General features: G+C 37.0%; 1 protein-coding gene across 2 annotated transcripts in view; it reads left to right on the forward strand.

The window, feature by feature from the left end:
- Window positions 1–6,335: 6,335 nt before the first annotated feature.
- The window catches only part of IMPG1 (interphotoreceptor matrix proteoglycan 1), a 94,100-nt gene continuing 82,222 nt past the window's right edge, over window positions 6,336–18,213 (forward strand). For both annotated transcript variants that reach the window (XM_060168041.1, XM_060168042.1), the window contains exon 1: window positions 6,336–6,402. In XM_060168041.1, coding sequence (XP_060024024.1) covers window positions 6,336–6,402 — 67 coding nt within the window. The remainder of the gene's footprint in view (window positions 6,403–18,213) is intronic.

Below are 18,213 nucleotides of genomic sequence, written 5' to 3' on the forward strand. Positions count from 1 at the left end.
CCAAACAAGGATGTCTCAAAGAAAGAAAACTACAGGCCAATATCACTGATGAATATAGATGCAAAAATCCTCAACAAAACACTAGCAAACAGAATCCAACAGCACATCAGAAGGATCATACACCAGGATCAAGTGGGGTTTATTCCAGGAATGCAAGGATTCTTCACTATGTGCAAAACAATTAATATGATAAACCATATTAACAAATTGAAGGAGAAACACCATATGATCATCTCAATAGATGCAGAGAAAGCTTTTGACAAAATTCAACACCCATTTATGATAAAAACCCTGCAGAAAGTAGGCATAAGGGAACTTTCCTCAACATAATAAAGGCCATATATGACAAACCCACAGCCAACATCACCCTCAATGGTGAAAAACTGAAAGCATTTCCACTAAGATCAGGAACAAGACAAGGTTGCCCACTCTCACCACTCTTATTCAACATAGTTTTGGAAGTTTTAGCCACAGCAATCAGAGAAGAAAAGGAAGTAAAAGGAATCCAAATTGGAAAAGAAGTAGAGCTGTCACTGTTTGTAGATGACATGATACTCTACATAGAGAATCCTAAAGATGCTACCAGAAAACTACTAGAGCTAATCAATGAATTTGGTAAAGTAGCAGAATACAAAATTAATGCACAGAAATCTCTGGCATTCCTATACACTAATGATGAAAAATCTGAAAGTGAAATCAAGAAAACACTCCCATTTACCACTGCAACAAAAAGAATAAAATATCTAGGAATAAACCTACCTAAGGAGACAAAAGACCTGTATGAAGAAAATTATAAGACACTGATGAAAGAAATTAAAGATGATACAAATAGATGGAGAGATATACCATGTTCTTGGATTGGAAGAATCAACATTGTGAAAATGACTGTACTACACAAAGCAATCTACAGATTCAAAGCAATCCCTATCAAACTACCACTGGCATTTTTCACAGAACTAGAACAAAAAATTTCACTATTTGTATGGAAACACAAAAGACCCCGAATAGCCAAAGCAATCTTGAGAGCGAAAAACGGACCTGGAGGAACCAGGCTCCCTGACTTCAGACTATGCTACAAAGCTGTAGTAATCAAGATGGTATGGTCCTGGCACACAAACAGAAAGATAGATCAATGGAACAGGATAGAAAGCCCAGAGATAAACCCACGCACATATGGTCACCTTACCTTTGATAGAGGAGGCAGGGATGTACAGTGGAGAAAGGACAGCCTCTTCAATAAGTGGTGCTGGGAAAATTGGACAGGTACATGTAAAAGTATGAGATTAGATCACTCCCTAACACCATACACAAAAATAAGCTCAAAATGGATTAAAGACCTAAATGTAAGGCCAGAAACTATCAAACTCCTAGAGGAAAACATAGGCAGAACACTCCATGACATAAATCACAGCAAGATCCTTTTTGACCCACCTCCTAGACAAATGGAAATAAAAACAAAAATAAACAAATGGGACCTAATGAAACTTCAAATCTTTTCCACTGCAAAGGAAACCATAAACAAGACCAAAAGACAGCCCTCAGAATGGGAGAAAATATTTGCAAATGAAGCAACTGACAAAGGATTAATCTCCAAAATTTACACGCAGCTCATGCAGCTCAATAACAAAAAGACAAACAACCCAATCAAAAAATGGGCAGAAGACCTAAATAGACATTTCTCCAAAGAAGATATACAGACTGCCAACAAACACATGAAAGAATGCTCAACTTCATTAATCATTAGAGAAATGCAAATCAAAACTACAATGAGATATCATCTCACACCTGTCAGAATGGCCACCATCAAAAAATCTAGAAACAGTAAATGCTGGAGAGGGTGTGGAGAAAAGGGAACCCTCTTGCACTGTTGGTGGGAATGTAAATTGATACAGCCACTGTGGAGAGCAATATGGAGGTTCCTTAAAAAACTACAAATAGAACTACCATATGACCCAGCAATCCCACTACTGGGCATATACCCTGAGAAAACCATAATTCCAAAAGAGTCATGTACCAAAATGTTCATTGCAGCTCTATTTACAATAGCCCGGAGATGGAAACAACCTAAGTATCCATCATCAGATGAATGGGTAAAGAAGATGTGGCACATATATACAATGGAATATTACTCAGCCATATAAAGAAATGAAATTGAGCTATTTGTTGAGGTGGATAGACCTAGAGTCTGTCATACAGAGTGAAGTAAGTCAGAAGGAGAAAGACAAATACCGTATGCTGTGTTACATATATATGGAATTTAAGGGAAAAAAATGTCATGAAGAACCTAGGGCTAAGACAGGAATAAAGACACAGACCTACTAGAGAATGGACTTGAGGATATGGGGAGGGAGAAGGGTAAGCTGTGACAAAGCGAGAGAGAGGCATGGACATACATACACTACCAAACTTCAGGTAGATAGCTAGTGGGAAGCAGCCGCATAGCACAGGGAGATCAGCTCAGTGCTTTGTGACCGCCTGGAGGGGTTGGATAAGGAGGGTGGGAGGGAGGGAGACGCAAGAGGGTAGAGATATGGGAACATATGTATACGTATAACTGATTCACTTTGTTATAAAGCAGAAACTAACACACCATTGTAAAGCAATTATACTCCAATAAAGATGTTAAAAAAAAAAACCCAAAGTAACTATTATACCCTGTTTATAGATGAGGAAACTGAGGGTTAATGAGTTTTCCCAATACCACAGTTCAGGGAGGGCCAAGAACAGAACATTAATCACCTTCTAGTCATCTCTCTTGCAACTAGATTCAAAATTCCAAAGAGTACAAGTATGGAGGAAAAAGGAGTGTAGAAAAACGACTGCGATCAGAAAAATTAATCAGCGTAAGTAAGAATAATGGGAGGAACAGCAATATTTCACTGAGGAAAATAAGATTTGGGGGCTGTCAAATATAGGCTCCCAATATCTAAAAAATCATCCCGCTGAAGGAGGATTACACTTGTTCAATACGACCCAAGTTAATCTTAACCAGCAAATATCATAAGTAGCCAAATTCTGGTTCAAGGAAAGAGGGTCAAAACTGTCCAAGCCATTCATTCATCTTAATTGGGCACATCTGATCATAAGCTGAATAAATCCATTTGCCAGACTCTGTAGGAAATTTTAATCAAACGAACAGCTGGGCTTTATCTAATGAGACTCTACATCTGCATCAGACATTGTTTCAAAATACACAAATAAACTTCTAGAGAAAGGTGGTTCTAATTTCACAATTATAAAATTAGGAATAAATTTAAAGTAAAACATAGGAAAAATTCTTTCTCGATGAAGATAGATATGTAAGTACAGTGAAGGTTTTTTTCTAGGCATTTTTATTATCCATATTCAAACAAAAGGAAACATATAAATTGTATAATAAGCACCCATGTACCAGCAATGCAAATTAAACAGAAGTGAATCTGCCTCCAGGTATTTTAAATATGTTTTAAATATAAATATATACCTATATGTTATGAAGTATGTTAAATTACACACAAACGCATTACCCATCGTAAGAATGAGAATTACCTAAACTAAAGATACTCATATATTCTTCCTTATCCCAACCCTCTTCCCTTCCCTACCTGCAGAACAAATAACTTTGCTGAATTTTTATCCTAAATATTTCCTTGCCCTAAAATGAAAAGAATAATATATTCCACTGTGTGACTATACCACAACTTACTAACTCAATCATTCTGTCAATAAACATTTGCAAAGTGAAAAAAAAAAAAGAACCAGTTCAAGAATGCTGCCACCCAAATAATATGGATTCTAGAAAGAGAAAATATAGAAATTAAAATATGGAAATCAGATCCCTAAAAGAGGTTTTCAATAACTAAAGGACATGAATACCTAGATTAAAGGTCCTCTAAGTGCCCCACACAATGGATTAAAAGAGACCCACAACCAGAAAGATTATCATGAAATATCAGAACATTGCAGACAAAGAAAAGATTCTAGAAGTTTCAGGAGAGTAAAAGATCCCATGCAAAGAATCAAGAACAGGACTTCGCTGGTGGCACAGTGGTTGAGAGTCTGCCTGCCAATGCAGGGGATGCGGGTTCGTGCCCCGGTCCGGGAGGATCCCATGTGCCGCGGAGCGGCTGGGCCCGTGAGCCATGGACGCTGGGCCTGCGCGTCCGGAGCCTGTGCTCCGCAACGGGAGAGGCCACAGCAGTAAGAGGCCCGCGTACCGCAAAAAACAAAAACAAAACAAAAAAAGAATCAAGAACAATTCAGACTTCAGATTTTAGTAGCACAGGAAGCTAGAAGATGATGGATGGATTAATTAATGTCTTCAATATTCTAAGTAGATGTTATTTCCAACCTAGAATTCTGTATACAGTTGACTTAGTTCTTTTGGCCTGCTATAACAGAGTAGTATAGACTGAGTGTCTTATAAACAACAGAAATTTATTTCTGACAGTTCTGGAGGCTGGGAAGTTCAAGGTCAAGGGGCAGACATATTCAGTGTCTGATGAAAGCCTGCTTGCTCGTGCACCGAAAGCAGTCTTGCTGCTGTGTCCTCATGTGGCATAAGGAGCAAGAGGGGATCTCTTTTCTAGGGCACTAATCCCATTCATGAGGGCTTCACCTTCTGACCCAATCATCTCCCAAAGGCCCCACTTCCAAATACCATCACATCGGGGTTAGTTTTCAGCACATGAATTTTGGGAGGACAGAAACATTTCGTCTATAGCACTGGCCAAACTATCAGTCAAGTATCAGGATAGATGGAAGCCATGTTCAAACATATAAGACCTCAAATTTATCTACTGTGAACTTTCTTTCAATAATCTACCAGAGCACGTGCTCTGCAAAAACAAGAGATTAGGTTAAGAAAGAAGGCAACCTGGGGTTCGGAAAACGAGAGAGGCAAAGGAATCCCCAGGATACTTGTGAAAGGAGATCCCCAGATTACTGCTGTGAACAATAACAAGAAATGGAACACTACAGCCTGGAGGAGGTTAGAAAGCTCTAGGAAACATGGACCATCTGAGGTGATTGACCATATGAGGAGGAAATTTACACATCGGGGGTAACATTGGGGATTAACTGATTGTTTTGTATGTAGGAAACTTAGGGAAAAAATGAGATAATTGCAAAAGCCATTAGAGGTTACTGGTTAAGAGCATAGGCTCCTGGGTTCAAAACCTGGTTCTGCCACATATACCTTGGTTTCCTCAAATATAAAACAGAGACAATAGTACTTACCTCATAATGGTATACTGAGGAATATATGGGTAATCTACAGAAATCTCTAGAACAGTGTCTATCACAACATAAGAGTTCAATGCATGTTAGTAATTACAGTATATTCCACACTCAGCTATATGTAGCATGTATACGGTCACAATAATATAAGATGGAACTTTCGATAAACTGAAAATACAATAAAACTGAGGCAGATGGAAGGATGGGACTAGTACATGTTCACGAGTGTGGGGAGGGTTTGTGTGGGGTAGGGGGAGAAGATATTCTTAATATTCGTCATTTGATAACGCCTGAAAGCGAAAAACAAAAAAATAGTAATAGAAGCATACTGTTTAGAGGTGCAAATGAGGCTTCTAGATGAACTAGCTTAAGGAATTAAAAGTGGTTGCCTTTGAACGGAGGGAGGTATGGTACCATTATCTTTCACAAACCTTGTAGAACTGTTTGACTCTATACACTCTGTGCATGAATAACAAATTTTACAAATGTAAACCAGACTTAAACCCAGAAAGGTCATCTGTGTGTAATGCCAGAAAGAAAGCAATATACAAAGCAGGCCATTTCTATGAGAATGGAGACAGTTTTGCTGCCTCTGGAGACAGACATATCGACTAACCACAGACTTCCAGGGGTGGCAATTAAGTTCTTTCAGTGGATGTTCCTTGCGCATGTCATTTTGGAAAATATTTGACCCTGACTGTCAGCCTTCTTCTGCATTTGGCCGGACTTCCCCTGATTCTCTGTGTCCCTGTAACAGGTGAATAACTAAGGAAGAAAAGCATTCCTTCTGTCTGTAGACACTTGTTTATAATGGCATTCAGGGTCCCCTAGCTGGGCTGACAAATGCTCCTCCAGAAGGTTAATGAGATAAAGTTTCCTCCAGCTGGTCCTTAAGCAGAGATTACACCTAAGGGGAAGATAAGGAGATTATTCCAGAAGCAGGCACTGCCTCATGTTCTTCATAAATTAGCCCTCATAAAGGTAAACCAAGAAGGTTATCCTCACTCAGCTAATATCAATATTTCACTATTTTTCATATTTCTGTCATTTTATTTTTTTAATGAGACTTGGGACTGTTCTGTGATTGTTACCAGAAACACCAATGCACAAAAGCCAGAATGTATTTGGAAACTAGAAGGGCTGTTTTTGTTCTTTGGATTTTTCTCCAAGTTCAAGGAATCAAAGGTAAGTTATTTAAATATTCGTTTATTTTTTTAATTGCTTATATATAAAATCTATTTACAGAGTTGAACATTCAAAATCAAGAAAGTCACCCCTGTATCTCAGAGGGCTCATATATGGCAGGCCTTGAATGAATATTGATTGATGATTGAATGATTGTCAGAAATGGTTTTCACTTGCTGAATATTTATTTTATATTTGCATAATATATGTGTTTTTATATATATTTTATATTTGCATCTTAAGTGCAATTTATGTTAATAAAATAGGAGAGATGAATGCATCCTATTTACTCTTATAAAACATTGAATACACATTCATAACATTAATGTCAATAAAATTAGTAGGTCCATGAAAAAAACGAAATACTTTGTCAATTATGATCAAACAAAAAATGTATTCCATACCCTCTCATAGTTAAATCATTAGTTATTTTCCCTTAGAAAATAGCAAGTGTGCTTCATCTTCAGAGTCCATGATGGGGACCAAATCAGAAACTCGGTTGCTTGTAAAGTTGTATGCATAAAAGAACAAGCACTGCAAGTTTTTATAGCAAATCTTCAAGTGAATCTAAAATTAAAGCAAGCCACAAAACAGGCATATTTAAGAAAAATAATGTACTAAAAATAACTTGTTGAAGAAAGCTTCACTTTTTTTTAAGTATAAGGCTGACCATTATAACATAATGTTTTAAGACATTCGAAATCAATAACGTTCAGTTCTTCTTTAAGGATGACGTAGCTTTGGACAATCAACCTTTTAATTGAAGCATTGGTTTTAAAGCGCCCATAGAAAAGTAGAACACATTGTTGATTGCATTTGTTAAGTCACAAAAATAACAGACCTGTCAGTTATTTTATATGTAACATTTTAGTGGTTGCATCTGGAGAGAGAAGAAAATTTCTGGAAAAGAGTATATGAAAATTCCCTTTATGTTTTGCTACCTATAAATGATAATGGATGGAGAAAAAGTTTACTTACTTGCCTTTCAATTTGTCAATTATATATAAATGTTTACATTTATAAAAACATTTTAATTATAAACACATGATGGGATTCCAGTATGTTCTGAGCTTAATCTGCTGAAGCACACCAATTTGTCAGTTTCCGAAACTTGATCTGTCAAACCAGCTTTGGTTTTGTTTAATTAATTATGTTAACTAATTTAGCTATTTTCTCTATTTTCATATATTATGTATCAGCTATTACAATTACAAATAGCATAATTACATACAGAAAGTTAAACGAAAGAAGCTCACCAAAAAACTACAATTTGCTATATGCCAATATCTATGAAACAAACTATTATCACTGCATAATAAAAAATCTTTACATGGTTACTTGTTTGGGGTTTTTATTCCATAAGAACCTCAGATCTGTGAATTTCTGTTAATCTTTAATTAGTGAGGTCCACGGGTAATTAGAGTTTATGTACTTCAGCCAGACTGGTTTCCCATTTGTGACTAATTAACCATTACGAGTGTATTTACATAGAAAATGCTTTTGGAAGAGAGAGGAGTTCAACTCAATACAACTAGCTGTTGAGCAGAAAAACTGGGTATTTAAAGTCAAGAATTTCTTTTTAAAAAGTTATAGATTATTTGAAAAATCGAAAGATATGGAAAATTACCCATAGGACACCTATCCAAACACAACCTATGCTGACACCTTCATATGTTCCCTCAGTCTTTTTTCTATGCTTATTCATTCTTTCTATGATTGCAGTTCTACTGTACACACAATTTTATATGAGGCTTTTTGCACATCTTTTGCATCAACTGAATGGTCTACATTGCTATCTTGCTTTGACAAGCATCATTTTATTGGCTGCATAATGTTCCTTTCAGTTGATATCATGATTTGCTTTATCTAAATACTCAACGAAAGAGAAAGAATCGTTTCTAATTGTTTTGTTATTATGATATTAAGATATCCATTGCAATGAATATCTTTGCGCATAAGCTCTCTCAGTATTTAAGATTCCTAGGATGAATTCACTAAAGTAAAATTATTGGGTCAAAGCAATATAAACAGTTTATGCATGGTATTTGATTCATATTGCCAAATTTCTTCTCAAAAGTTTTCCTATGCCGGTAGGTAATTTTTCCCAATTTGATTCCACAAGTGGAGTGTTTGCTATGTACCCAACACAGAATATTAACAGATTCAGAGATATGCCGATATTTCAAAAGGTTTCCTTTAAGCTTTGCAGATTTCAAATGTAGTTTTTCCATTGATACATAAAAATGAAATGGTTTCGATTTCAAAACATTCATTAAATAAATCGTTTAGTGCAACAAAAGACAGTTCAATAGTTTCAAAGAACAATTACTTCATCAAGATACAAGCACCTCTCTTCGATTTTCATAATGCAGATGCCAGTTATATCCTACGTGTACTGCACTGCCTTATTCGCTTACCTTTCCATTTCCCATAAACAATTTCATCTAATTGCTTGTGACATTCTGAGGTGTGGGAGAAAGAGAAGAGAGAAAAGCCACCCTTAGCAAACCCTAAAATGGAAATGGTGTTTATCAGAGTATGGGCTTTTTGCATTATATTTGGTTATACTAAATGAAACTTTAACTAAGTTATTATTAGCTCACCAAGGTAGGGTAATTTATTTTAGTAACTGTGAAATGTCAGGAAATTTGCATTTGAAGACACTCCAGTTCTTGCTAATTCTTTACTACTGAGATATGTTCTCATTTCATAAAATTACCCAGGAAGTTATTTTTCCTCATTGCGGCTCCATGAACAGAGAACAAAGCTTCATTTATATACCTGAGCTAGCCGCCCAGTGACAGTCACATTAACTTTGCAGCCCCTATATTTTATCATCTCTGCTACGGTCTCAGAACAGTGTAATTCAAAAGGTTGAAGGCAGATCTTTTTCTTCAATTATACCTGAAAAGATGTCCTTAAAATCAGTCATGTAAATTGAAGACACTTTATGTCCAATTGAACAAACCACGGCAGCACACCTCGCTCAGACCATTTATTAGATTATATGCTTTAAAAAGAAAAGGCGATTGCTGCCTTGTGACCCTTCCAGGCTTATTTTGCTGATCACACTGAAGGACTATTATATGTGTGAGCTAATTAGGCAGCGTTGACAGGACCTATTGCTTTCGTGGCCATTTCCATCAATCATGAGCGAGCCACCACCTTAAATATCAACCAGATTTGCATGCTAATCCCGTACGCAAATTCAGATCCTGTATACCTTTGGTGCCTCAGCCATGTTCACAGATCTTATGCCGTTTTAAAATAATCCGTTTGAGGCAAACCAAAAAACCAGTTTGTTTTTCATAATAGTCTCTAGGTTTATATTATATATAATTCAGTAGGTATTTGGAAATGACCACAGTAAAAGTCTGGTTTTCAGCAACCATTGGGTCTGAGTTCCCCGTCTGAGACTGAGAAACAGTCTCCCTGGGATTTTCGCCTCACTAATCAAGAGCACCATGTCAGATGGAACCGTTTTAATAAGGGAGGGAGTGTACTTTTTGCTCTGGATCCAAGGCAATCTGCATGCTGAAGCTTATCCTACAGAGAGTTGATACCGTGATAATGAGAATTCATATATGGAAATGCCACTGTCAGATCCGACCTACAGCTTGCATCATTACGATTATTTATTGAGAATGTACTCCCACTGCTGCCCCTCTCTGCTGGCCACAGTGAATGTGGGAAGAATATGAAAGAGCTACAGAACCATGATAAATACTTCTAAGCCTACGGTTGTATTCAGTAGATAAATATTCTCCCATTTACATGCAGCCATTCTTGAGGAAACTGTGTCTTTCTGCGTACCTTTATAAAGGCATCTTCTTTCATTCCAACTTGGGTTTCTCCATCCAGCCACCTTTAGAGCCCTCACTCACCATGGCCCACATCTATTTTCATAATAGCTCCCCTAGGAAAAGGATTAAAGGAAACTAAGCCAAAAGCCAAGGAAAGAGAAGAACTTCCAAAGTCTCCCCGATGCCTTCAGAATCAAGTCCAATCATTTCATTTGAGTGTCCTTACAATCCGCCCCTACCTTCCTTTCCAGCCTTACTTGTAGAGCCTACATGAGTCCATGCCGTGGCTAGACACATTGCTTTCTGCAGATCTCCTTACTTGGGAAATATACACCAAGAGTGTACAAAACATATATGTGGTATTTAGAGAATAATAATAACATGCTCGCTTCCCAGATTAAATAATAAAACATTAATAGCATCTTAGAAGTCCCCTGTCTGCTCTGCCAGGATCTCGTCCCCTTTACCGTCATGAATCTTGTGTTAATCATGTCATTGCTTAACATTAGTGTTTCCACCTATAGATGTATATTAATATTTCTTCATTTTGTTTGTGTATTTATATAAGTAATCTCATGCTGTATGTGTTCTCCTATGACTTAGTTCTTTGGCTCAACATTATATTTTTAAGAGTCACCCACACTGTTGCATACATCAGACCCTGAGGCAAGAGCTTACCTGCTACTCTTCATTAGGGAGTGCATTTTCAGGGAAACAGGAGGAGAAGAAAATGAGGGATGAAGCAGTGAAAGAGGGAAAACCAACATAAAGATGCCTCACCAAACTGGCCAGCACTTGGTGTCAAGTGCAACCAATTGCTGATATTAAGGGACCATCTTTAGAGACTACAGGATCTCCAGATTGTCCATGAGGTTGGGAGCCTAGGGGTAAATGGAGAAAAATTCATAAGAGATCTCCTCAAAAGTTCACCTTGGGCTTCCCTGGTAGCGCAGTGGTTGAGAGTCCGCCTGCCAATGCAGGGGACACGGGTTCGTGCCCCGGTCCGGGAAGATCCCACATGCCGCGGAGCGGCTGGGCCCGTGAGCCATGGCCGCTGAACCTGCGCGTCCGGAGCCTGTTGCTCCGCAACGGGAGAGGCCACAACAGTGAGAGGCCCGCGTACCGCAAAAAAATTAAAATAAATAAATAAAAGTTCACCTCAAAGGACATTAACTTCCCTGCACTTCCAGTGCACCCGTCCATGGACCGCGGGTGGGTCTTGGTGCTTCTCACACCTCTGCAGCAACAGAAAATCCTGGGGCAGGAGAAACAGACACCGTGACACAGCAAGAGGCAAGGAACTGTGGGCTTGTGTCTCCCATAATGAGTCAGAGCTTATGAAGAGCTGGTCTGAGAGACAGGTGAGGCTAAGTGGGCCTGAGATGGTGCTTGAGAGGCGCCTGGGACGTACTGCTGCCTGGTATGGATACACCGTGTATTCATTCTTCTGTTGATGGACTTTGCATTACATACAACACTGGTACAGACCTTCCCAATTGTCCCCCGGTGCTCTCCAGGAATCTCTCCAGCGTCTAGCTCTCTCCTTCTCTCTCTCTCTTCTGAATAGGAGAGAAATCATTGTGTCACGAGGAATGCATGTTTTCAGTTTTACCAGGGGATACCGAACTGTCTCCCTAAGTGTCTGTGCCATTTAGAGTGAGAATCCCTTTTGTTCCAAATCCTCATGCACACTTGTTATTGCCTGACTTTTTATTTTTTGTCACTCTGCGTTGGGGGTGAAATAGTGTCTCAATGTGGTTTTAATTTGCATTTCTCTGATTACTAACGAAGTTAAGTATCTTTTCCTGTATTTTTGGGTCTTGTGTGCTTCTTCTAGAAAATCCTTGAACAAGTTTTTTGACCAATTTTTTCATTGAGATATATGTCTTTTCTTACTGATTTGGAGCAGTTCCTTTTAAGTTGCAGACACCAACCCTTTTGCAATTATGTTCAAAAACCTTCTGTCAGTTTGTAGCCTTGCCTTCTTACTGTCTTAATAGTATAGCCTTTGATGAACACACATTCTTAATTTCAGTGTTGTTGAATTAGCCTTAGTAACTTCATATTCTCCTATATTGTCTTATAAAAGACGTTTTGTTTTTCATACTTAATTCACGACAATTTATTGTGTGTGTGTGTGTGTGTGTGTGTGTGTGTGAAGCAGGAAAACAATTTTTTTTTTAATACTGATAATCAATTGTTTTAGCGCCACTCAATGAATACTTTCTCCTTTTCTCTCTGCTCTGTGATGCCTCTTCTGCCATGGACATGGGTTTGTTCATTTTTTTATCCCTGAGCTAACACCACATTGCTTCAATTATTTCAAATTTATAATAATCTTGAAATCTTGTACCCATGTTTCCCTGGCTTAGTTCTCTTTCTACAGGAGTGTCTAAGCTATTCTTGACTCTCCACTCTTCCCTAATACATTCTAAAATTAGCTCACCAAGTTCCACAAAAATCCTATGGAGGTTGAACTGGAATTATGTTGGATCCATAGATGAATTTGGGGGAAATTGACACCTTTAGAGCATCAAGTCTTTCTACCAAGAACAGGGATTATCTCTCCTTTTATTAGTACCTTACAATTAAGTTGCATAATGACTTTTTAAAGGGCTCCACATCATGGACTTATCCCTAGCCACTTGATATTAATTGTGATCATGTAAATGGCATCCTTATTACATTTTTTTAACATCGTTATTGGAGTATAGTTGCTTTACAATGTTGTGTTAGTTTCTGCTGTATAACAAAGTGAATCCGCTATACATTACATATATCCCCATATCTCCACCCTCTTGCGTCTCCCTCCCTCCCACCCTCCCTATCCCACCCCTCTAAGTGGTCACAAAGCACCGAGCTGATCTCCCTGTGCTATGTGGCTGCTTCCCACTAGCTATCTATTTTACATTTGGTAGTGTATATATGTCAATGCTACTCTCTCACTTCGTCTCAGCTTACGCTTCCCCCTCCCTGTGTCCTCAAGTCCAATCTCTACATCTGTGTCTTTATTCCTGTCCTGCCACTAGGTTCATCAGAACCATTTTTTTCTTTTTTCTTAGATTCCATATATATGTGTTAGCATATGGAATTTGTTCTTCTCTTTCTGACTTACCTCACTCTGTATGACCGACTCTAGGTCCATTCACCTCACCACAAATAACTCAATTTCGTTTCTTTTTATGGCTGAGTAATATTCCATTGTATATACGTGCCGCATCTTCTTTATCCATTCTTCTGTCAATGGACACTTAGGTTGCTTCCATGTCCTGGCTATTGTAAATACAGCTGCAATGAACATTGTGGTACATGACTCTTTTTGAATTATGGTTTTCTCAGGGTATATGCCCAGTAGTGGGATTGCTGGGTTGCATGGCAGTTCTATTTTTAGTTTTTTAAGGAACCTCCATACTGTTCTCCATAGTGGCTGTATCAATTTACATTCCCACCAACAGTGCAAGAGGGTTCTCTTTTCTCCACACCCTCTCCAACGTTTATTGTTTGTAAATTTTTTGATGATGGCCATTCTGACTGGTGTGAGGTGCTACCTCATTGCAGTTTTGATTTGCATTTCTCTAATGATTAGTGATGTTGAGCATCCTTTCATGTGTTTGTTGGCAGTCTGTATATCTTCTATGGAGAAATGTCTGTTTAAGTCTTTGGCCCATTTTTGCACTGGGTTATTTAATTTTTTGATATTGAGCTGCATAAGCTGCTTGTAAATTTTGGAGAATAATCCTTTGTCAGTTGCTTCATTTGCAAATATTTTCTCCCATTCTGAGGGTTGTCTTTTGGTCTCATTTATGGTTTCCTTTGCAGTGCAAAAGCTTTTACGTTTCATTAGGTCCCATTTGTTTATTTTTGTTTTTATTTCCATTTCTCTAGGAGGTGGGTCAAAAAGGATCTTGCTGTGATTTATGTCACAGAGTGTTCTGCCTATGTTTTCCTCTAAGGGTTTTATGGTGTCTGGCCTTACCTTATTACATTTCTATGTAAAAAAGTAATTGGTTTTATATTCCAGAGCTTTGCTGAACAATCTTTATTCTGAAAATTCACTAGCAATTCTTTGGAGTTTTCTCCATTATCATTTGTGAATAAAGAAAATTTGAGTTCTTTCTATTCAGTCTTTGTATCTTTTCTTTCTCTATATTTTCTTGCTGCCCTTCCTAGGCCAGCCAGTATGATGTTAAAGAGAAACGCTGATGGCATGATCCTTTCCTTGTTACCGATCTTGAAGAGAATTCTTTCATAGTTCACCATTAAGTATGATGTTTGTTTTAGATTTTGTGTTTGTTTTGTTTTTGAAAATTCCCTATATTAGGTTGTGAAAAAAAGTTCCTTGCTATTCCTAAGAGTTTTAATCATGGATAAATATAGAAATGTATTGTGTATTTCTTCTATTTCCATTGAGATTACCAAATGGTTTTTCTCTTTTAATTCATTAATGTGAAAAATTACCTTAATAAATTTTCAAATATTAAACTAACCCTACATTCCTGAGATAACTCCAACTTGGTCATGACCTTTTTTCACACGCTGCTGGATTCCATTGGCTAATATTTTATTTCAAAATGTTACATTAATATTCATAAGCAAGATTGGACTATGATTTTTTTCACATAGTTTCCTTGTCAGGTTTTGTATGAGTTTGTATGAAAATAAAGTTATTTTTTCCATGAATATTTGATAGAACTCTCTGATGAAGCTAAAGAGTTACATTTATGAAAGGATATTTGACTACTGAGTCAATTTTTTAAAGGTGATAATAATTAGGTTTCCTGTCTCTTCTTATATCCATTTTGGTAAGTTGTATATTTCTAGAATTTATCCATTTCATATAAAATTTCAAATTTAGTGACAAAACATTATTCATACCCTCTTGTTAAGTTTTTCATGTCTATAGAAAATATAATGATGTCCCCCTTTTCAATCCTGATAGTAATTAAGTGTATCTTCTCCTTCTTATGATTTTTGTTTCTGTTATTAGTATTTTCAAAGGAAAAGTTTTTGGCTTTTATATGTCTTTTTCTTCTCTTTTATGTTATCTTCTCTTTTATATCTTATTAATCTCTACTCATCTTCTTTTCTTGTATTTTCTTTTATTTTTTTTCTTTTGTTAACCTCTTGAGATAGATGCTTAGCTCATTAATAATTAGCTTTTTTCTTTTTCTAAAATAGGCATTTTAATGAGATAAATTTACCTTTCAAGTACTGATTTAGCTATATCCCACAAGTTTTACTATGTAAAAGTTTATCATTTGATAAAGATATTTCTAATAACCAGCATGACTTCTTCACTGACTTATGGGTTATTTATAAGTTTTTTTTTTCGATTTCCAAACATATAGGGAATTTTCCAGTTGTTTTTTAAAACAGATTTTTAGCTTCTTTGCTGGTCTGAGAACATAATGTACATGCATTATAGTCCAATATACAGTCAATATTTGTATGTTCTCCCTGTGCTTGAAAATAAAGTATATTTTATATATAATATAAATATATACTATATTATATTTTTGTTTTATAATGTTCTATATATGTTCATTAAGTCAATTTTAGTTATGTTTTCAATCCTCTGTATCTTTATCGATTTTTTTCTGCTTGTTCTATCAGTTACCAAGAAAGATCTCTTAAAATCCACCTGCTATTATTGTTGATTTTATTTTCTTTATTGTTCTGTCAAAGTTTGCTTTATATATTTTAAGGTAATATTATTAAGTACATAAAATTATAACTTGTTACATCTTTCTGATGACTTTTAAATTTTTACCATTATGATGTGACTATCATCGTCTTTGTAATACTTTCAGCCAAATAAGGAAATTTGTCCACTGATGTGGTGGAACTGGCCCATACTGACTTACAGGAGGCAGTTGCTCACATCTCTTGCCAATTCTATGTTCAGTAATAGCACATCGGTGGCTTGAAATCATCCATGGGAGAGTTATAACACAGAAAAATTGGCAAATGTTGCAAATCAGGCCTTCTCATCCAACCCTAAGAGCTGGTTATGGAACATTTAACAGAAGACCTCTGACCTCATTAGATATTAATATAGCTATACCAACTTTCCTTTGATTAGTGTTTGCATAATATAACTTTTTTCCATCCTTTTAATTTCAACTTCCCTATGTCTTTTCATTAAATGTGTCTGTTAAAACAGCATATAGTAGAATTTTTTAAATGTAGTCTGACAATCTTTCTCTTTTAACAGAAACATTTTGCCCACTTACATTTAATGTGTCCCAAATATTGCATGGGACATACTTATACTAAAAATTTAAAAATTTACATAGTTGTTTATTGGAAATTCAAGTTTGACTGGGTGTCCTATATTTTATTTGCTAAATCAGGCAATTCTATTCCTATCTTATTCCTAGCCCTAAACCTCAAAGTATAACGGTACCACATCATAATAAGAGCTAACAATGTGCCAGGCCTTCTGCAAAATCGTGACCCCTATTTTCTCATTTAATCTTCAAAACAAAACAGAACTATATAACACGCAAACATGAATCCATATCTATGGTGTTGGAATTATTGTTATACCCTTTGTAGGTTAGAAAGTTGAAGCACATCGAGATTATTTGCCCAAGTTCAGGAAGTGGCTCAGGAAGGCAGAGCTGTCTTACTGTAACTTCAGCCCCACAGGTACTCAAATGAAGTTCATCTTTCTTCTCTGCAAGAACTGTGATAGTTTCTCATGCATAAGAAAGGCAGAGATGTATAGCTGTTTAACCTGTTTAATCTGTTCCAATTCTGCTCTCCTTGAGTAGCTACAATATCATTCTTTTGTGGCAATATATGCAAGAACGCTGTACATGCAATTCTCTTTACTCAGAATTCCCAATACACTCCAAGACCAGGTTTACATGAAAGCACTAAAACTTAAGAGTAGCTGTTTCATAGTTTGTAATATTAGAATCGTCAACAAAGAGGTTCAGAAAATAAAGATGCTGGGCTAAATTAGCTGATTCTGATATGAGTACTTCAGACATGGTTAGAATCTAATGAGATAAATATGCCCCCAATATGTAGCACCCCTAGAAGTCAAAGGGAGAAAGACACCAGCACAGCTGAAGCCAGAGGAAAGTGGTTAATGTGTCCCATAAGCAAATCTATCTTCCTGCCCCCTGCTACTTCCTCAGTGTACTCCCAGCTTCTGAAGTTAGCTTCCTCCTAATTTGGGGGAATTTTTTTACAGGCTCTTGGTAGGTCTTTGTGATTTCCTGCTACTTATCTTCCCCACCCACTTCCAAGCAGATGGTGGACAGACTCTGCCTCCAGCTTGTGAATGACCTGGTACTGTTGTCCCAGCGAAACCCTTTGGTTTCCGTATCATTCAAACTATCTGTCAAGCCAGGCTAGAAAAATGCTCTGAAAACTATCACATCCCGTACATTTGTGAGATACAACTCATCATCTGCAGATCTCAGATTAACTTGTAAAATTCCATTCTGATTGTCTTATTCGTAACCTGTGTATTTATTTAAACTCCACATTCTGAAACCAATGGAGATGGTGCCCCCCAAATTTACATGATGGGTTAAAAAGTGGGAAGCAGAAAAAGGTTAGTAGAAGTTAAGTTAATGTAAGGAAGAGATGATTAAAAGTGGCTTAACAGGGTTGGTCCTACACAGATACGGAGAAGGTATCTGCCTACCCAGGGTGATTTGAGGGGTACTAAAACATCCAGCTGCTGTGGAAAACACTGTTTCTCTCTGTCAACTCCTGAAAACAAGCCTTAGCTAGGCTAGCCAGCAACTTCAACATAATTGTTCTCACCTCAGTTTCACATGCCTGTTTACTTCAACCTGACCTCAGCACTAAACCAACTCCACTCACCGTTTTCCAAAGAAATATACTTTACAGTTAGTCACAGCTTATAGAAATATCCTACTCTTCTAACTTTCAAGACTGGCTTGTTTGGGGGAGAAAGGATTTTGCTGAGTTTGCTTATGGATTCATGTGAAAATCATTTACAATCCTTCACATTTTAAACTTCGCT

The sequence above is a fragment of the Lagenorhynchus albirostris genome, chromosome 12 (genome assembly GCF_949774975.1).
Source record: "Lagenorhynchus albirostris chromosome 12, mLagAlb1.1, whole genome shotgun sequence".
In the NCBI taxonomy this organism is placed as follows: Eukaryota; Metazoa; Chordata; class Mammalia; order Artiodactyla; family Delphinidae; genus Lagenorhynchus; species Lagenorhynchus albirostris.